The 20283-nt window shown below is 32.8% G+C and overlaps 2 protein-coding genes across 5 annotated transcripts; both read right to left on the bottom strand.

Moving 5' to 3' along the window:
* Positions 1-2577: 2577 nt before the first annotated feature.
* LOC114412502 (AP2-like ethylene-responsive transcription factor ANT) lies at positions 2578-6982 on the bottom strand. 4 transcript variants are annotated; one of them, XM_028376427.1, is made up of 9 exons: positions 6180-6982; positions 5382-6060; positions 4911-4993; positions 4703-4711; positions 4438-4526; positions 4243-4316; positions 4077-4151; positions 3906-3985; positions 2578-3455 (listed from the first exon to the last, which is right to left on the bottom strand). In XM_028376427.1, exons 1-9 carry the CDS (start codon positions 6475-6477, stop codon positions 2818-2820), a joined length of 2025 nt encoding a protein of 674 aa, XP_028232228.1. In that variant the 5' UTR covers positions 6478-6982; the 3' UTR covers positions 2578-2817. The 4 variants fall into 4 exon arrangements, with proteins under 4 accessions (XP_028232228.1, XP_028232229.1, XP_028232230.1 ...); XM_028376428.1 differs by having other exon boundaries at positions 3906-3982; XM_028376429.1 differs by having other exon boundaries at positions 4101-4151; positions 6180-6981.
* A 7320-nt stretch (positions 6983-14302) lies between these two features.
* On the bottom strand, positions 14303-15264 carry LOC114412501 (NADPH-dependent 1-acyldihydroxyacetone phosphate reductase-like). The gene has a single exon (XM_028376426.1). The coding sequence runs from the start codon at positions 15262-15264 to the stop codon at positions 14422-14424; it is 843 nt and encodes a 280-aa protein (XP_028232227.1). The 3' UTR covers positions 14303-14421.
* Between the last annotated feature and the right edge of the window lie 5019 nt (positions 15265-20283).

The raw sequence follows: 20283 nt of genomic DNA, 5'->3' as shown, positions 1-20283 counted from the left end.
ATTACAGCTATATACAATGAACGCAAAAGTTAAAAGTCCCTCTAATTTCCAATGATATCAAATCCGGTGATATAATCATCAGCACGAAAATGCAGGATCCACGAACAGAAGAGGTGAAAGTTGAATTAAACCACTGCATTGTATTTATGCACAATATCTTGGACATGACATATATATATATATATATATATATATATATATATATATATATATATATATATATATATATATAAATGAGAAAAGATCCACTTATTTCTAACTATAATTTTACTAGTTATTATTCATCTTTATCATTTATTTTTTTAGATTCAATTATTAAATTTAATTATTTATTATAACAATTAGATCTTAATAAAATAAATGATGAAAATGAAAAGTAACCTTAAAAAAGTTACTTTTAGAATAAGTAGATCATTCTTTTATATATATATATATATATAAACTGAGTTTAATGATTATTAATTGATTTTATATGATCATCTAACAACAAATTATTATTTATATGACTTTAAAAATAATTTTGTAAAAGTCAATAACTTATTATAAAAAATAGTGGGTTTTGATAGGATGATGGTGTAAGATAGTTTTAGATTATGAGTGTATAATTTTTTTTCTCTTAAAACTTTTCCAAACTCTCTCTTTGATGAAGCCGTACACATTGCAAATGCCTCCATTCTTCTTCTGCATGGCTGGCTGATCTTTGTTGACTTCATAATAATGTGTCACTCTCTTGATTCTGTCCACGTTGATTTTGCCGTCGGCATGCTTCTCTTTTATATGGTTGTTTCCTTGCTGCTTTTTTGCCTTGTAAGGGTATTTTGCTACCATATGCTAACTTTATCTTTTTAAATTTGGGAGGGCACGCCCACTTAATTAAAGGCAAAAGGAAAAAACAAAAGGGTCCTTGGTTAACAGTGTATATACTATTTTTGCACCAAGAATGTGGTGGTGTAGTCTTCACATTGACACATTGTGTGTGTGTATATATATATATATATATATATATATATATATATATATATATATGTGTATGCGTGACCAATTGGATACTTAAGATTTCCTTGTCATGCCAATAATTTTTCAGTAACTATACATTATACAAGCTTGTCAGAATAACAGTACGTGTGATGGTATATTGAGAGGCATGGATAAGTATGCAGAATATACTGCTGAGGAAAGAAAAGAAGAAAACTGTATATGCATAATTATTGTCTTAACCAAAGGCTTTTGGCATCACAACCACTGGCATGATAACTTATGGTGATTATTACTATGAGTCGCCCACGAGGGGATGACGAAATACTAATCATATTAGAGCTTTTCAATTGCTCTCACCATTTCAAATTATCAGCCACTTTTATTTCATAGTTTTTGTTACTTTAAAAAAATAATGATGACTTCACTTTAAAAGTTTAACTCTCTTGATAACGATATTTTAGTTAAAAAGGACTATTTTATAATAGTAATCGGTGTTATTAAAAATAGTTAACTCTCATCTTCTCTGTAGATGCGGGTTTAATTCTCCTAACGCAATTAAAATATTGTTTGGTGGATAATCCTCCTCAGGAAATCTTTTGGTGTCAAGAGACTAGTTAAATAATTGCAACCAAGTAAAATTGTTTGTAGTTTAGGCATGCTCAATAATATTTTGAGTGAGTCTCTATTAATAATTTCAACATGTCATTTGGCGTCATGCCTAACAGTATTTGGGGTGCCTACCTAAGCTATCACCTTTTTTATACCAAATTAATGATTTTCTTTAAGATGTATATATTACTTTAAACAATGTAATTTCTTGTTCAATGTTAATTTGAATCTCAAACGGGAATACAAGCAAACAAAAAATGGTCTTAGGGGTCAATTACAGGTTATTTTCCTCCCTTATGACATGTGTTAACATAGATCATGGGCACCAGAGAAGAAAAAAAAAAAACTAAAGTGTGAACGTACCCGTGCCGAGTGAGCTTGATCACTTAAGATAGCTAAGCCCACACTGGACATAGGCAAGGTTGCTTTTAAGGAGCCAATATCATCATTAGAGTGCTCATAACATAATATAATAAGAAAGATATGTGAAAAGTTTTTCCAACTATGTGGCTTTCCTTAAGGCAGCAGACAAATTGTAATACGATGCATGCCATTAAGTCATCAATCAGATCACATAAAGTCATTCTGAGGGAATCTAATTTTGCACCCACTGCCTTTTGTTTTAATTAGGTAAGGGAATATCTGCTTCCTTTAGACAAAGTTTAGCAATAAAAAAGTGCAAGTAATGATGACCCTGGACGTGGAGAATCAGTAGCAATGACGTGATCAAGAGGATCATTACAGTCAAAGGGATAAATTAAAATTAAAATTGCATATATATCTCAGGCCCAGTTCTGCTTAATTGGGACACGTTCTGAGCTGGGTTCTGTACTTAGGAGGACCAACAATGTTGGAACTAATGATGAATATTGAATGGTGTCTCCCCCCATATTGCCTTAATAATTTCACCCTCTCAATCATAACCTTTTTATATCCCTTCTCGTCCGTTTCTATCAATGAATGAATTGACAAAATCTGGCCACAAGGATATATTGAAAATGAAAATGAAAATTCAGGAATTCTTAACTAGTAAAATGCTAAAATGTAATGATTTGAAAGTTTAAATTAAACTTGCTGACAGTGATGTGATGATATAATATTTAGACCCTCCATTTGACTAGCTACAACCCCTTCCTCTTGTGTTGTTCATGCATGCAAAAAAAAGACAATAAAAAGGATTGAAATTTCACTTGAGAGAACAAAAAATTAAAAGGACTATTGAGCTATGAACTATGCATCTGTCCAAGCTGCAAAAACTGGCATTTGAGGCAAAGTAAGTGCTGGCCTCAAATGGGGTGAAGGGTCCCAAGAATTCACGTTATTTGGATTAGTAGCCAATAGTTTTGATGCAGTTGAAGGCATTCCAGAGAGCATTGGCAAGCTTGTCCTATCAGGGCTACCTTCTCTTGAGCTGCTCAAACTTGTGGCCAATGAAGAAGGATTTGACACATGCGTCCTCACCTTACTTGATTCCTCTACTTCCTGATGAAACATGCTGTCCAAAGCCACTGCGAAGGACTGGTTAGTTCTGTCACTCTCAATTGTTGGTGGATTCTGCTCAAGTTGCTGAGAGGATTGGTAGAGAACCATCTTCCACTGATCATTTTCGCTCTCACAGCTCTTCTGGTGCATTAGAATAGCTTCTTGAGTGTCCTCATATGCAGAAGGCTTATTGTGATTTTGATCAATGCACTGAGTTTCATTGTCCGTCTCTCGGTTGCGCCTAGCTAGCTCACTGCTAAGGAGGTTGCTGCTTGCCATGATTTTCTCCACATCATATCTTGTTATGTCAAAGTTGGTTACAGCATTCGCTCCTCGGAATTTTATAGCAGCAATATCATAGGCTTCAGCTGCTTCCTCTTGTGTACCTAGAGTTTAATTTCAGTAATAATGATTAGATTTTTGTGACAACAAACAAGGGGGGGGGGGGGGGGGTTGGGGGGCAGACACATTGGAAAGGTACTATTTGGTCAAAAACATACGAGTTTATTGTTTTCTATGCTACAAACATTGGATAAGATTAATATGTTTATTGTATATTATTCTGAATAACAGCATTAGTAAAAGCTGACTCTCAGGGACTAACAGTCCTCAACAAAATTAAAGTGGCTCATGATCAGCTTTATCGTCACTCAAAAGATGAGCAACAAAGATTAAGTTTTCAAAGTCATAAAGCATCCTCTCTGTCAGCTTACTACTATGGGGAAACACGGTTATTGGTACATGAACACATTGATGCATGCAAATAAGGTAAAAAAATAAAAGTACATTCAGAACCAAAACAAAAAGAGTTATACAACGAGTACGAAAGAACTCACTAAAGGTTCCAAGATATAGATCTTTGTTTCCAGCCACTCTACCAATTCGAGCTTGCCACCTTCCATGTTGGTGGTGTCTGCTACCAAATGAACCAAGTTTGAAAAAACTTTAGAAATTTCATTTGCAGATATAAATATTAGTATATTACTAATTAAATTGTAATTATATACTGAGTGGTTGTTGGCCTATGAGACCTTGTTACTCCTCTGTACATGGAAGCCCCTCTTGAGAATCCGCTGCTTTTTCTGAATGAACAAAAGTGATAGATGTTATGATTAAGTAAAATAGTTGTTTACTATTTGATTTCCAAATGATAAATAACAACAAGGATTTTACCTTCTCAAATGAGCAACATACTCTTGTCTAGTCATGTTCTTCATTTCCTCAAGTTCATTTTGATAATTTTCCAACTGTTATTAGAAGAGAATGGAAAAGAAAAAAATGTCAATGAGATTATTATTTTAGTCACAGTTACTGCAACTTGAGAGTGGAAACATGGAAGAGAAAAAAGAAATATATTATTAGTTTTACAGGAAAGTTTATGTGAGTGGAGGGTCCCCAATACTTGAGTGCCGCTAGATCATAAGCTCTCGCAGCTTTTTCTTCCATATCATAACCCCCTAAAATCAAAAGTTCGAAATGACTTGAATAAACATCAATTTTCCTCTTTTGTTAACATCATAAGCATTTATATTAATTGATATCTATCTTTAACTGTCTGGTTAATCTAAGCTCTGAGAATTTCAACCTGAATTAAAAGAAAATAAAAAGATATTAAGGTCTTAAGAAACCTTACCTAGATAAACTGAGATTCATCGTATATTTCGGTGGCATTCCCCGCAACGCAAAGTTATAAAACCAAAAAAGAATGAGTGATGACTAAAAAAAATGCAGATCTTTGCTACAAAGGAACATTGGAACTCAAATAGATAGATGCTTGACCAAAAATATGCACAAGAGAAAAACAAAAGAAAAAGTGATGGGGAATATAGTCCCTTTCTTACCTTGTCTTCCTTTCCTGCTTTGCCCCTCTTTCTTGCAGCTGTTGTCCCAAAGATGAGCTTCATATCTCCCAGTCCACCTATGCCTGATACACAAACACCCTTTAGAAATAAAGAGAAATCATAAAACACAAAACACAAAAAGGAAGATGAACAGTTAAATGTGTTGAGAATGCTCATTGCTCATGCATGAACCATGACACAAAATCTTAAGCAAATCAAGAGAACAAAGTCACAAACAACTTACTGAACTATATTATAGCTTTATTGTTTTAAAATACATGAACATATTAATGTGATGTTAATTAAGTGAGGATGCTCATGCATGAAGCCATGAACCATGACACAAAATCTTAGGCAAATCAAGTGAACAAAGTCACAAACAACTTGCTCAACTATATTATTATAGCTTTATTATTGTTTCAAAATACATAAACATATTAATGTGATGTTAGCAGAAGAGAACTAATAAACCTTGTTACTCCTCTATACTGGGAGGTTCTTTGTCCAAAGGTGTCAATGGACTTCCTATGAACAATTTGCTTCTGGTCAACCTTTTCAGGCCCCCTTTTCTTAGTATCCATGGCAACAGAATCAACGACAGCAGGTGAAGCACGGTGAGAACTTGTGACACTGCTAGACTGAGAGCTAGGACTCATGGACAAGCTCAACGATTGCAAGTCACCATAAGCCATTGATCCAATGGACCCTGATTCACCAGCATTTTCCTCCACATGAGGAACAATCATCTTTGACTCATGTGCATGGCTAGCTTGGAAGTTCCTCACTTCCCAACTCTTGAGGCCAGGAACAGGAACGGCATCATCACCACCCATGTTTTGAACATGAAGATTGTTGTTGTCAGAAGTTTGGCTTTGCTTTGACCCTTCTAATATCATATCATGGTTTCTCAAGGTAGAGTAATATGCTTGAAGCTCTTGCTGTTGTTGTTGTTGGTTGGTGCTAATGTGTTGAACATGGTTTTGGTAGGTTTGGTTATTATTTGGGTCACGGCGTGAGGGTTGGATGTAAAAAACACTGTCTAAGCTCAGAGGCATTGTTTCTGTGGCACTACATTCGTAGTGATGAGGGGTCCCCATGGCTTCCCCACCTAAGAAGTTCTCCAGTTTTGGTGTTGAAGTAGTAGCCATTGCTTCACAAAAATAGATAAAAATTAAAAACAGTGCTCAAGAGGTTCAACAATTAGTATAGTGCACACGCACTAAAAAACAAGTCTCCCAAAAACATAGCAAAAAACACATTTGGACTAACCTTGTGCTTGTGACCTGCTTAAAGTTTCCAATCCATAGAGAGAGCCATCAGATTTGAGGGGCATGATTGGCAAAGCTGAATACAATCCAACATTTTCAGCTTCAAGTCCATAGTAGAAACCATAGCTACTAAGTGGAGCAGTGTGGTGGTAAAAGCTTGTAGGAACCACTTCAGCAGCAGAGGAAGGTTGTGAGTGTGAAGAAACTCCTATATTATGCATTTGAGGAGAGAGTGAGAAACCCAACCAATTGTTTTGATTATTAAGGTCAGCATTGTCATCATTTTCCATACTCTTCATTTTTTCTCTCTTAACAAAACACTCACTCCCTCCTTCACCAAACAAGAGAAATATACTTTCTACTCAAATACTAATCATTGGAAAACCATATCCACTCTCTAGCATCCCCACCCCACCATTTAGACCAATTTTTTTTTTCCTTTGGATTTTGCTAAATAAATAATTTTGTCTGACTGGGCCAAATCTAACAAACAATGTAAACAAATCTATCGAGGTCCTGCAAGAAACTGCATCATCTATAAACTCTCTTTCTTTCTCTCTCTCCCTCTATTATATGTGAGTGTGTTGGCTTGTATGTAATGTATATAAGGGGTGTTTCGTTGGACAGATTTCTAAAGGGAACAAAGCAAGTTCCTTTAAACTAAACAAAAAGAATGTGTTCCAGCAAGCAATGCTAGGCATCCTTCCCGCATTCCATGGGGATCCGTGTATGAGAAAGACCTTCGCTTTTGCTTTATTCTACGCTCCTTCCCTCCTTTCCTTTTCTCTTTTATGAAACTACACACTCCTTAGTCCTTACTATTAGACCTTACTAGTCACACTCTTATATTAAATTAATAATAACAATTAGTTATTGCTATCCAAAATAGAGCAGTGTGCTGCATCCCGCAACAGGCCTCATTTTTGCACACTGGATGCTAATGCTACTTCAAAGACCAAAACCATGTCTCTCTCTCAAATTTATTGGTGACACTGACAAACTATAAACTACTTTTATTTTTATCTTGACCACATCTTTGTATCCTCCAATGAAAAAATAATCATATTTAAATTGAATATGAACATGTTTAAAAATCAGGGGAAAAATAATTTTTGAGATAAAAATACTTCTGAAAAAAGATCAAAATCCTTTCATTCATTTTCATTTTATTTTTATCCGTTGAATTTGCATTAGAATGTTCATTGTTCAATGTAACAATTTCAAATGAAAACTAAACATGTACTATAATTATTATAAAAAGCAAAACTCTGTCTCATATCTAAAGATTTGAACTCTAAATCATTAGTTATGATGAAATAAATCTAAGTCAATTGATTCATGATATATATATATATATGAATAAATGAAGGTTCATTTAATGTGATGGGGTGTTGCTATTTTGATGGCGTGGTTGGTTTTGGTGTCTCAGTTCCTGAGGACGTTGAATTAGATTTCACGGGCCGTGGACAACGTGTCCCTCCCTCCAGTCACTTCAAAACAGTTTTGCAGATCCTGCTGCTCTCTGGCTATGGACCCCTACTACAACTTTGCAACTACAGGACAGGTATCTGCTACCCTTGAGCGTTATAGGGGTTGGCTCTTACGACGTCGTTTCCTTCAAGTCCAACTCTCTTGTCCTCCACTGCACAATATGGTGTGGCCTAGTCTCTCTCCCTTTTGGCCGTTGATTCTCAAACGCACGAATTACCACTAGGTCTAACCAATAACAGTGATATTTCAAGTTTCAACCACTGGCCAGTGACTTTGTTTTTGGGCTCTTGGCACTTTCTTCCAACTGGGGTCATCTCAATTTTGTTAACTAATTAACATGACAGTAATTATTTTTTTCACTACCCATTTACTACTTTTATTCAAAGTTTTGATGTTGTCATTATAACATTAAGATTTTGGAGTCTCTGCAACGGGATCAAAATTGCAATTGTGACTGCATCAATTATATTTATTGACAATTTTTCAAAATATTGTGTTTTTGGAAATATGTATCCTATGCAACAAATCATCAAACAACCAAAGGATGCAAAAGCTACAATACAAAGCTTTAGCCTATGTTTAGAACGGATGATGCAAGGTGGAACGAAGACTCTCTCTCCACATGCAACTCTCTCAATCTCTTATTACACACCAGCAAGTATTTGTCGCTTCTATTATAAGGTGATTAATCATGTAAATAATTGAAAGTAAACATGCATTTAGTATTGAATATGAAAAATTATGCATCGGAAAGAGAAGAAATCTGTTGCAACATCCACCCAAACATACATTACATAAAAAATAAATGTTGATTCCTCTTCTTATACGTCATTAATTATTAGATTTTAAAAAATAAATTATTAGAATGAAAAGTAAATATAAAAAATTTACTTTTATAATAAGTTGATTTCTCCTCTTATATAAATTATTATATATCTTATTATAATAATAGATATATATGGTTATAATAGGAGAAATGTAACAAATGATACAACTAACACAAAAATATGAAGTCTAATAAATGACGTAATAGAAAAAGATAGACATAAAATATATTGTATAAATTATTATATGAATAACACGACTATATAAATTGCAATGAAACCTCAACCACGATGCTAACCACAATTTAAAGCCTTATTTTTATTAGTTATTACTCGTTGGAGTTCTATAATAAGGAGGGGACTAGGGGAAAAAGCGTCAGAAATTAATGCAAGCTTATTTGTGATACTTGGTCTTAACAGTTCTAGGGGGACCTATAATTGTTGGCATTCAAGAACATAAAAGGTTCACGATTATCATGCTAGATTAAGTTTCAGGAATGTTCACACTACTAATTAGGGTGAATGGTGCTTTATAAAGTCAAAGCGTGGGTTGGGATGGGGGTGGGATACGGAACAAAACACTAGAAAGAAAAATGTATGGGATGTGATCTAATGTGGCCCGATCGACAGATTTATGACTCTAAGTTACTGGGTGTAAATTATAAAAAATAAAATTAATGGGTTTAGTTATATAAATACAAATAAAATAAAATAAAATATAAAAATATATGATTTTATTTACAAATTTGATGAACTTTAAAAAATGAGAGATGCAAGTGTCCACCCTCACAGTCATAGTAATGTAAGTTCCCCAATGGACCCAATACTATTTGGGTTACATGATTGTCTAGGCCACTCATCAAGCATCTAGAATAGAGAATTTTTTGTATAAAATTATAAATAAAATAATAATCTAAAAAATTATTGAGGTGCATTTTTTTAATGGGATGGCCCGGATTGTAGTCAATCAACATCAAGACAAAATGTGAGAGAGAGGTGGAGTCACTAAACATTCTTCAACAGGGAAACTAGCAAGTGGATAATCGTATTCAATCTATATCAGCACATTAATTATAGCAACCACACAAACTTCCATTTCATCTTTTAATTAATTAATTATAGCAATTATTATTTTCTCCCTAAGTTGTGATTTGTCATGACTCATCTTCAACATATATATAAAGCAGTCTTTATATAGTTTACACATCCCAACATGGATCTTTTCTTGGTTTCCCATTGAAATATATAGAAGGTGAATTTTATCCAAGAGGAGCTAAGGGAAAATGTGCCATTTTATGTGGAGCAAATCCAATTAAAAAATTGAACCATTAACGTGAAAAGTGTGTGCTTATGTTATTGCCATATGCGTTTTGGTGAGGCTAATAAATAGAAGCTCACCACTTCGAGAAGCAAAGATGAAATAAGATTAGAAACCTACGATAAATTATGCGCTCTTGAAGTACAGATATTCCTTGCATGATGAAGTGATGGCCCTTAATAAAGATAAGTGGATTTAAATTTATTCTATATATGTAGTGGAAGTGTGGGACAATCAATTTCACTCAACAGACATACCTTTATGTGATGCATACATTAATTAAAGCCTTACAAGGCATTGCTGGTACAATCCTTGGCAGATAGATATTTAGCGAATTGGTTAATCCCATTATAATAAAGTCTGGATTTGTGAAACTACAGTAACTTCACATGAATCACAACAAAAGCCACTAAATTAGGGGAATTTGGATGTGCGTTTATAAATTTGATTTTCTTTGCTCAGTAATCTTGTTTTTCTTTGTCTTTAATTAGCATTTGGATTTAGAAGTAGTTGTCGTATATACGAGGGGTATTTGGATGTGCGTTTATAAATTTGATTTTAAGTCATGATCTTAAGTTTGAAGGAAAGATATTTATGTGTTAAAACTTTTATCTAAAAAATAAATCATAATAAAACTTAATGTAATTTTTTTTAACTCAATACAGAAGTTACAATATTCATTTCCTAACAAAAGTTCTTTTAGTAACAAAATCATATTACTTTAAACTAACCAAGCAATAATTTTTCATGCAAAATCACACTTGCAACCCCTCCGGGCCAAGCGGGCACTCGGATTACGATTTCGAAAAAGAATGTTTATTTGAGAAAAAAAATTGCATGAAAAGGGTCATTGCACGAAACACATGTACATTCACTATACGCTTGAGAAAAGAGTAAATTTTCATTTTAATTTTTAAAGTTAAAAGTGTAAGTTACTTTAGTTTGACTTTATAAAATTTGTTTTAATTCTTGATTTTAGAAAAAATCATTTACTTTAGTATTTTTTATATAAAAAATAAAAAGTAAAATAGAAAAGAATAAGTGGACTAACTTTTTTTAACACTAGAAATTAAAATGAAGATTTTATAGTTAGAAATTAAAGTGATCCACACTTACGACCACTGTTACAGTGAGTTTACTCCTTGTCTAATATTCCAAGATCCAAAACAATGAGAAAGGTATTTAAGTTTGAACAGAATTAAATTCCTTTTCCAACAGTTTTTGACGTAAACCACGATCACATTTCTTTATGATCGAACTTGAGAAGCAACTCATTTATCTTAGTAGCTAGTGCAATATTTACACAGAACAATTATAAATATTCTATTTCTTTTTTCCCCTTTTCTCTCTCTTTTTTTTTTTTCAGTTCCACATATACAAAATGGAGTTTATGTTTAGAGCACTCTTACACAGAGGATCGCCCTTTACTTTCCCTACATTAAAATGGAGTTTATGTTCTTATTAAATTTGGCTGTGCAAAAAAAAAAAAAAACCACACATGAGGTCATCGTGAGTGCTAAAAATACATTTTCTAGCATACTTTATTTACAAACATTTTTCTTTTAATTAATTTATATGAAAATTACAAAATAAAAAAAGACTCATTAAATAAAAAATGAAATCTATCAAAATTTGAAATTTTAATAAAATTTTAACAAAACAATAATTATGTTATAAAGTATATTGCTAACATTTCTTTTTGCTATATTTTTGGTTTTATTCTTTTTTTCATCTCTTCTTCTACACCAAAATGAACCGTATATATATGTCATTTTTCATATAATTAATATATATAGAGAGGGGGGCTGTTAAAAAGCCTTAAATACACAGATTCCGTTTGATCACTATAATGATTAGTTTGCATGTAAATTTGCATGACCAAATTCATGGAGACAGGAATTCTAGAGCGCATGATGATGTTGTTAGAGAAAAAGAGATCTGAAACGGAGTTTTAACAGTGAAAGAGAGACGAAGCACCAGACCAGGAGGAATGTTGAGAAATAGAAAGAGACCCTCTTTTTGATTGTTGTAATGATGATCCCCACCAAGCCCTAGAGACCAATTAACATTTTGCCCCATATTGAAACAGTGAACGACAAATAAAGGAAACTAGCTGCCTTAGCGAATTTTGCTTTCTTTCCATTTCATCACCATCCTTTTCATGTGGAACGATGGGGAAGGGATGACTGTGCATGTTGTTGTGCCCTTTCTTCTCTTTGTTGGCTTCGAGGCAATGGACCTGCTAATTCCTTGTAGCAACCTATCATTTATACTCAGTTAAAAATAAGGATTATATTGTTGGAAAAATGTTTTTTAGACATCTTTAAATTATCTACAACTTGAGAGAAAGAAAGAGACATTAATAAGTAATTGATTTAATTGATGATGTAGTATGATAAAAATAAATAAATAACAAAAAGAGAGTTATTGAATAAGTGCTTCAAAATTTTGATTGTAAAAATATAATTATGTCATTGTTATTGTTACCGGTTAATGAGATCATTTAGTTTTATATCTAATAATCACATTGGTTGGTAGGATTATAGAAATCTTAATATACATTGTAACAGGAAAGATTGTGTGTATTCTATTAACTAAGTTATTATATAATAATTTTAATGTAATTTTTAAAATAATTATTATAAAAATTAATAATTTTAATTATATAATAATTCATAATTGAGTGTAAAAAAATCTTTATATTATTGATTCTTAATTTTCAATTAAATTATAATTACGTCATGTTACTTTACTATTTCTTTTTTTGCTTAATTACTTTGTGTGTTTGGTTTTTAGTTACATTGAACTGAATATCAATCTATCATCTCCCTTCCTTTTGTGTTTTTGTCTTGCAAAATGGAAAATTTTCGTTGAACGTGACTTGAACCAAAAACCAAACACAAATATATATACAAAAGATAAAATACATAATTGTATATTATTCCATTTACCTAAGTAGTTAACAATATTTTTCATCATCACAAACAAAGTGATATAAATCCTTAAACCAGATCGCCTTTGATTTAATTTGTATCTCGGTGATACTATATGCTTTGCACATGGTTGTTCAATGGTGGATTTCTCTACCTCCCTTATTTAGAATAATTTTATGCTCATATAATAGAGGTAATTAGGTTAAATTTTTTGGGGGTGAATTTAGGATATTTCTTGATTGGAGGTAAAGAATTAATTCCACAAGATATTAAGATCTATTTAAGAGACAAGTTAAATGGGTTTGTGTTGAAAAAATCAATTCAAAATTTTAAAGGAGGTCATCATCTTAAGAGAGAGGCTTTGTAATAGAGATTGTTTTTCAAGTTTATCCAAAAAAAAACTTGTAAAGTGTTATGAGATAATAAATATATATTTGTTTAGATGTTCTTGTCGACACAAGTAAGAAGTGTCGAATCACATAAAAATTGTCTCTTTCGCTATTTATATTTATGATGTTGTATGTTTTGAGACCTTTGATCTCTTAGCTTAGATTGGTATGAAGTGTTGACATGAAGTTAGTTATCTTTTAGACATTATGTTTTGGTTTTATTTTTTCATGCCAAACATGTTAGTGAATGTGACATTGTATTGTTTGTTTTAGAAATAGGCATGTTGATGGTTTTAATTTTAGATATCATTCCATAAGAAAATCAATTAAATCGTAAACCTATTCTTTTGAAACTATTTTTGAAAATTACACTAAGGTAATCGGTTACATGGTTAGTGCAATAGATTACCACATGATTTTGTGTTGGCTAGGAAGAATAAAGAAGTGTAATCTAATCGGTTACCACAAAGGTTAGTTGATTACATAAGGCATTTCTAGAAAATGACTTGTTTATGTTTTTTGCTAGGAAGATTGATTATGTTCATGGTGAACTTCTAATTCTTTGCCTTTCCTAGTAGGCAAAGATTCTAGTGAGAAATCAAAAGACAAAGTTGAATACTTTGTCTGAAGTGAGGAGATTAGAGGTTGTTAAATGTGTGTTCTTATTAAGGAGATCTCTGGATCTAGAATTAGGAATGGTTGAATATGCATATTTGAAGATATTTTTATATCATCCTAAGTTTGAGAGACTTCTTCATTTTGTTGTGCAAGTTTCCCTAATTCATCTTCAGGATTACCTTCACCCTTCTTTTCATTACTCTTGTCCACAGCTTGAGAAATAATCTCTTCACCACCATCATCTGAGAGATTCAACTCTTTAGTCTTATTAATTTCCAAATATCTATGAATGGTGTTGAAATTATTAACAAATGAGGTCTTAAATTGAGAATAGTGTTGAAATAATTTTATAATATTATATTCTAAGCATTTGAATAATGGTACAAATCCTCACCTAAAAATTGAGAAAATAATATGTACATGAAACATCAAATTATACAACAATATATTATTCATTTATCTAAATAGTAAGCAGTGGAGATTTGATCACAAATAAAGTGATACAAAAGGAAAAAGTTTAGTGGACACTAAACTTTATTCAACAAGTAGAGTGGGAGAAAAGTAAGATAGGATATATGACATGATTAAAGGAGAAAAATAAAGAGAAATAATAGACATTGATAAAGTGTATAATATAGAGGTTTTGTACATCATAACTTAATACAAAACATTAAACTTTTTTACTTAGGCCAAAACGGGTTGAGAAAAACAGATCTCTCACCCATAGGGGAGACCATGAGAGCAAGGCAAACAAGCCAGTCATGTGACCAAAAACAATTTGCTTTGGTGGTTTAGGGCCTAAAACTTTTTTAACCACATGTCTAGCAAAAACTCTACCATCAGTAGCTTTGTCACCCTGAGAAGCTCTAGCTCTCTCCTCAATTACCTCTTTAAAGTCATTATAAAGCTTCCACTCATAATTACCCAATCTCTCCAAATTGGCCCTCCCCAAATTTGACCTCACAGAGCCAGGCAAAACTAGAACCAAATTGACCCCAAAAGGCCTTAGTTCTAGCCTCAAACTGTTTGACATGGCCTGCACTGCAGCCTTGCTAGCACAATAAGACCCTGCCCAAGGGGTTGACACATAACCAACCACACTGCCAACATTCACTATGCTACCACTTCTTCTCATAGCCATGTGAGGCACCACATGCTGCGTCATTCTTAGTTGCCCAAGTGTGTTGATTTCCCAAGCCTTTCTGATTGCATCAAGTGGCAACTCAGCCAATGGCCCTGTGCTACCTATTCCAGCATTATTAATCAAAATATCTATGTGACCATGTTTTGATATAACAGTGGCCACTGCTGAGGACACACTTTGATCACAAGACACATCAAGCTCAAGTGTCTCGATGTTAGGATCTGACTCCAAGTCTGACATGTCTTGCATCCGCGTTGAGATGTCAGAGGCAACGACGTGGCAATTTCTCTCAGCAAATGCCTTGCAGTATTCATACCCAATGCCACCTTTGGCACAGCCAGTCACTAGAACGATTTTGCGGTCACTCATTTTTGTTGTGCTTTGAATACTTAGGTTCTCATCCTCTTATATGGATGGAATCAGATAAAATAATAATAAAGATACTAATTTTAATATCAAATTATCCTATGTTGTTACTCATTATTTTTCGTCACATTGTTAATTAGGATAAGGAATATTCTTTGCAACATATGCTATTATGCTTCTTGCATCTAGGATTGGCCGTCTGCCGGCTATGTTTGTTGAAGTTGTTTTCTTTATGTCTGCAGTATGATGGTGATTTGGACTTGTTTTCTTTATGGCTGCAGTATGATGGGTATGCATCCTGTCACTTTCTGAAGCACATTTCGCCACAAACATGGTTCCATGTGCATAAGACATTTTTAACTTTTAATGAGAGCCACTGTGATGAATTTAACAATGCAAGAAGCTCTAACAGGACAAATTTGATTCTCCTACTAATATAAAATAGTCACATTTCAACACTATTTTATTTCTTGCCTCTCCTTCTACTGTGATTTTTATTCCTTTCCTACTGCTTTTACAAAATGCTTGGAGGTTCTTAATGTGAGTCTTCAGAGAAATTATGTAGGGAATATATTAAGTAAAATGGTAATATTAATAATAATTTTAACGAGCTAATAGGGATTGGGTTTCTGCTATAACCCCACCCAATAATAATTATAGTATCTACTATCTACAACTAATACAAGGCTATTCTACCTATCATTTGAAAAGTTGTGTCCCAAATAAATGGTAAAATATAGTATGTCTTTTTCTATGGGGGTGAAAATGGTGTCATTACTTCTTGGCATTACTTAATTTGTCAATATAAAACCACTTCAAGTAATTCAAATTGATTGGTATACGACCACCTTAACCTGAATTCTCTGGTGGTTAGTTAGAAGATGTAAAAAGCTAGCCATTAACAATGTGAACACAGGAAAATTGCATTTTGTAATCCCAGCCTTTTCAAGTTGGTAGATAAAGCAAACCAATTTCAGTTGTGTTGATTTTAAGGGAAGTAAAAAGAAAGAGGAGGTGAGAATGAGATTTAGATTGAGACATATGGTATCCTGTGGGAACATGGAATCTAAACAAATGCAAGTAAATACCATTGCCTAAAGAAGCATAAGGGAGTCAACAGAAAAAGTGAAATTGGATAACAACTAATCTGTTGCTACCACAGAAACCTGTCAATGCTATAGTGTATAATAAGCATGAGATGAAAAAGGTCCTTGTGCACTTTCTCTTTCTGAGGGGCGAGTATTTAAGTAACCCCTTTTATTTTCTCTCTCCTTGTTACTTGACTTTACCCTACTACTACTACTACGCCCAGTCAATTTCCTCTCTCTTTCTTCTCTCGGCATTAATGTGGGCATGTCGTACCCTGGATGAGAATCTCATTTATGACTACTTTGCTGACCACAACATTCAACATTTCCTTTTTTCCCTTTTACCCTCATTCATTCATTCTACTTCAAATTATTATCCAAGGAATTTGTACCTTCTATAATCTATATAACTTACGGTATAAACACCCATCCACGGATCCACCACCCTTTTATCCTTGTTTTCACATAGGCAAGGTGACTACCTAATCTAGATTAGTCATATCCCTTTTACCCTCATTCTGTTAGATTTGTACCTTCTATAATCTATATAAGCGAATATTGTGAGAACACTGATTATACTACTATACACAAATAATCAAAATTGAAAGAAACTATAACCTATGATTATATGTTTGTTTGCAATAGAGCAACTGGCGTTGGAAAAAAAAAAGCTTCTCTCACATGACTTTAACTTTTGTGTCTTGGAATATGTGTATTTCCGTTAAACATGAGTTTTAATGCATAACCAAACACATACTATATGATCTAGATATATAATTTCTCATTTCTTTTGATAACTAAATATCAGAATAGTCTCCCTCTTTATATAAGCTTATCGCAAACTAAATTTACATTGGAAAAAGTTAAATGTACAACCTAAATTTGTGATGTATGGATAAATAGAAGAATGATCTAATAAAGAGAGAAAAAAAATGAGAGTGAAGACCTCATGAATACGATAAATGATATAATGAAAAATGAAGAAAAAAAAATATGAAAGAGAAAATTGGAAGTAGGTTGTAAGAGAATTTGGATGTACAAATATTATAACTCAAATGATTATATTTTGACAAACCAAAATTTGAAATATTCATTCAACAATAATCTTTTCTCTTTATCATTTTTTTATTAAATTATATCATCAATCAAATTAATCATTTATGTCTTATTTCTTTTCTCTTTCAAGTTGTAGACAACTTAAGATTGTACAAGAAACATTTTTGTTATAACTCTTTCACATTCCTAGGATTTCATATTGTCTGAAAGAGACTAAAGAGGTGCATAACAGGGGAATCCCTTTGAAATTCGAATATACTTACGGTGGGATGGTTGCTAGGGATTCTTCTTTCAAATTAAAAACAGAAAAAGCCAAAGCTTTCGCCCTAGATTGGACTCACTCACAGGTGCCTATCATATATCAGCTACAACAGGAAGGCACTGTATAGTGGATACATTCTTTTATTTCTTATGTACTTTTACTTTGTACTTACAGCCCCGGTCACAATACATGTAGCCATGCATTTCTGGCCTATCAGTGGATTTGAGCTAAACAATGTAAAATGTCTCAAAAAGAATGACCATCCCAACCCAATCGGGTTAGACCCCGTTAATGTACCACTGCCCTCATTTTATTCTGAGGTACTGTATCTAGAGACAAGGATTCTCCTCCCCTGAAGTATATAGCTTACTTTATTCTTCTCTCAGTATATATAATCCCAGCCCATGATGAAAAAATTATCAATTAATATTATATACACATACATAATAAATCATTCGTATATTAAAATACCAACCATTAATTTTCTTATCAATGACTGATATTATTTATTTATCTTCTTAAAAGATAACAGGCGCTTTCACATTGTAAGGATTATCGGAAAACCAAAGTCTACTAGTTATTCAGACAAAAACTCTAGTAGATTACAGCACATAACGTGCCTATTAATACTATTTTTTTTTACCATGTTATACGTACACAATATCAATCAATTTTATTAATGACTAATGTGTATCAGAAAACTTGATTGTCACTTTTAATGGGATTTGCTACCTCAACTGCTGAGGCATAGACATATTATAATATTTAATATTGTCATACCATGAAAAAATAAAATTAGCACTATAAGGTGTTACAAATAAATATAAAAAATTATTCATTGGTCTAGAGTTTGCCGTCCTTATTTTTCTAATAAAATGTTCGATTTCAGCCTAAAATAAGTAGGTCTATACATTATTCATGCTGCAAGCCCAAAAAATTCTTATGAGAGAAAGTATGTTGAAGATGCAATATAAAAATATTCATGTGCTTTCACCTAAGGTGAAAGATCCAGTGCTCGAGTACATGCACGTAGCCAAGCCCCAGCCACCTCTAGCGTCTAGCAAGCATTAAACACAAAGGAAATGTTCATAAAAAAAAAACGAAACCCTAAGGAAAATACCAAATATTTTGCTACTCCAACCATTCGAGCTATTTCCAACCGGCTAGTACGAAAAGAATTGAAAGAGTCAAATCAACAGTACGTTTACTCCCTATTCTCTCAATTAACAGGAACTAAATACACCAAATAAAAAAATAACAGAACTAAAAATAAAAATGCAGGAACTCGATCGGTCGATCATGTCTTGTGTCTGGTCTTTAAATAGATGTTATAACCACAATAAATTAAGGATACATGAACAGAACTTGGGCCAAAAACAAAGAGCCCAGCTTGAGGAAAAGAACGTGATGTAGGGCCCAGAACCACCACGACAAAGCCACACATGTACCTCAAGAAAGGAGATTTGAAACTTCCCAGATTCCCACAAAGATGCAGCAAGAGAAAATAAAGGGGGATGACCCAAGAGAAAACATGTTTACAAATTACAATCACATTATGGTTACTGTTATTTTGAATCTCTCCGTAGGTATATACATGTAGTAATAAAGTTTTAGACATGTACCGATTTGCAAGTTCATTATGGTTTAAATATGCTTTTAGTTTATGAAAGTTTGTATTTTTTTAATTTTAATTTTTATAATTTTTTATTCATTTTTTGTTTATGTTTTTTAATTTTAATTCTTATAAGTTTTTGTTCATTTTTAGTTTATGTAAGTTTATATTTTTTTAATTTTAGTACATTTAACACTTTAAATTTTTATTTTTAGTCTCGATAGATTCATGCGTACAAAGATCAAATTTAGAAAAGTGCAAATTTATAGGAATTAAAAGGAAACACAACTTTAAAGGGATCAAAATTGAAAAAATATAACTTTATAAAAATTAAAAATGGAAAAAAGCATTACAATAACCAAAATGTACCTCAATTCTAAATTTTCATATCATTTTGGCACTAACCATAATGCTTAATTTCTATATTCTAATAAAATTCAACAACATGCCAGGACCAATTTTTCCAATCTTCAAATGAACACACACAAACAAACTCATAACAATAGAAATTTAGAAACATTATTGTAAACACTCACCTTCATTATCTGAGACACTTTTAGGTTCAGGGTCATCCTCACTATCATCATCAGGGTCAGCGGTGTAATTAGGCTCGTTACTAGCTGATGCAATCCTACCCCGCAAGGGCATTAGATAGAAGACTCCAAGTAGATTGGGCCAGAGATGTAAGAGAAGGTCCTAGGGTTCTCATGAGCCTTAGGATAGATTTTGGGCTCATGGGCTAAGTATGAATCCGCTTATCTTTGTACATATTAGATTGAGGTTTTATTATTTTTTGACCTTGTATTTAGGGCTCCATAATGTAGGTAGAGTACTCTAGAAATGTAGGATTTTTCAACCCTTGTATTTTAGGGCACCTAGACTAGTTTTTGTATTAGGGGTAGTTTTGTAATTTCACATGCATTAAGTGAATATTTGATGTGTGTGGTTGGAAATAAATTTAATTGAATTGGAAGAAGCTCAATCCAATTAAATTTTAGAGGGGG

This window comes from Glycine soja, chromosome 5, assembly GCF_004193775.1.
Source record: "Glycine soja cultivar W05 chromosome 5, ASM419377v2, whole genome shotgun sequence".
Lineage (NCBI taxonomy): Eukaryota > Viridiplantae > Streptophyta > Magnoliopsida > Fabales > Fabaceae > Glycine > Glycine soja.
Note: the sequence above shows the minus strand (reverse complement) of the source record. Positions and strands in the feature narration are given on the sequence as shown.

Excerpts from the sequence above, each read along its gene's own strand:
- LOC114412501 (XM_028376426.1), bottom strand. The coding sequence starts at position 15,264 with ATGAGTGACCGCAAAATCGTTCTAGTGACTGGCTGTGCCAAAGGTGGC.
- LOC114412502 (XM_028376427.1), bottom strand. The coding sequence starts at position 6,477 with ATGAAGAGTATGGAAAATGATGACAATGCTGACCTTAATAATCAAAAC. Across the intron at positions 6,061-6,179 it reads AAGCAGGTCACAAGCACAAG|CAATGGCTACTACTTCAACA; the intron begins GTTAGTCCAAAT and ends ATTTTTGTGAAG. Across the intron at positions 4,994-5,381 it reads CAGTATAGAGGAGTAACAAG|GCATAGGTGGACTGGGAGAT; the intron begins GTTTATTAGTTC and ends TTTGTGTATCAG.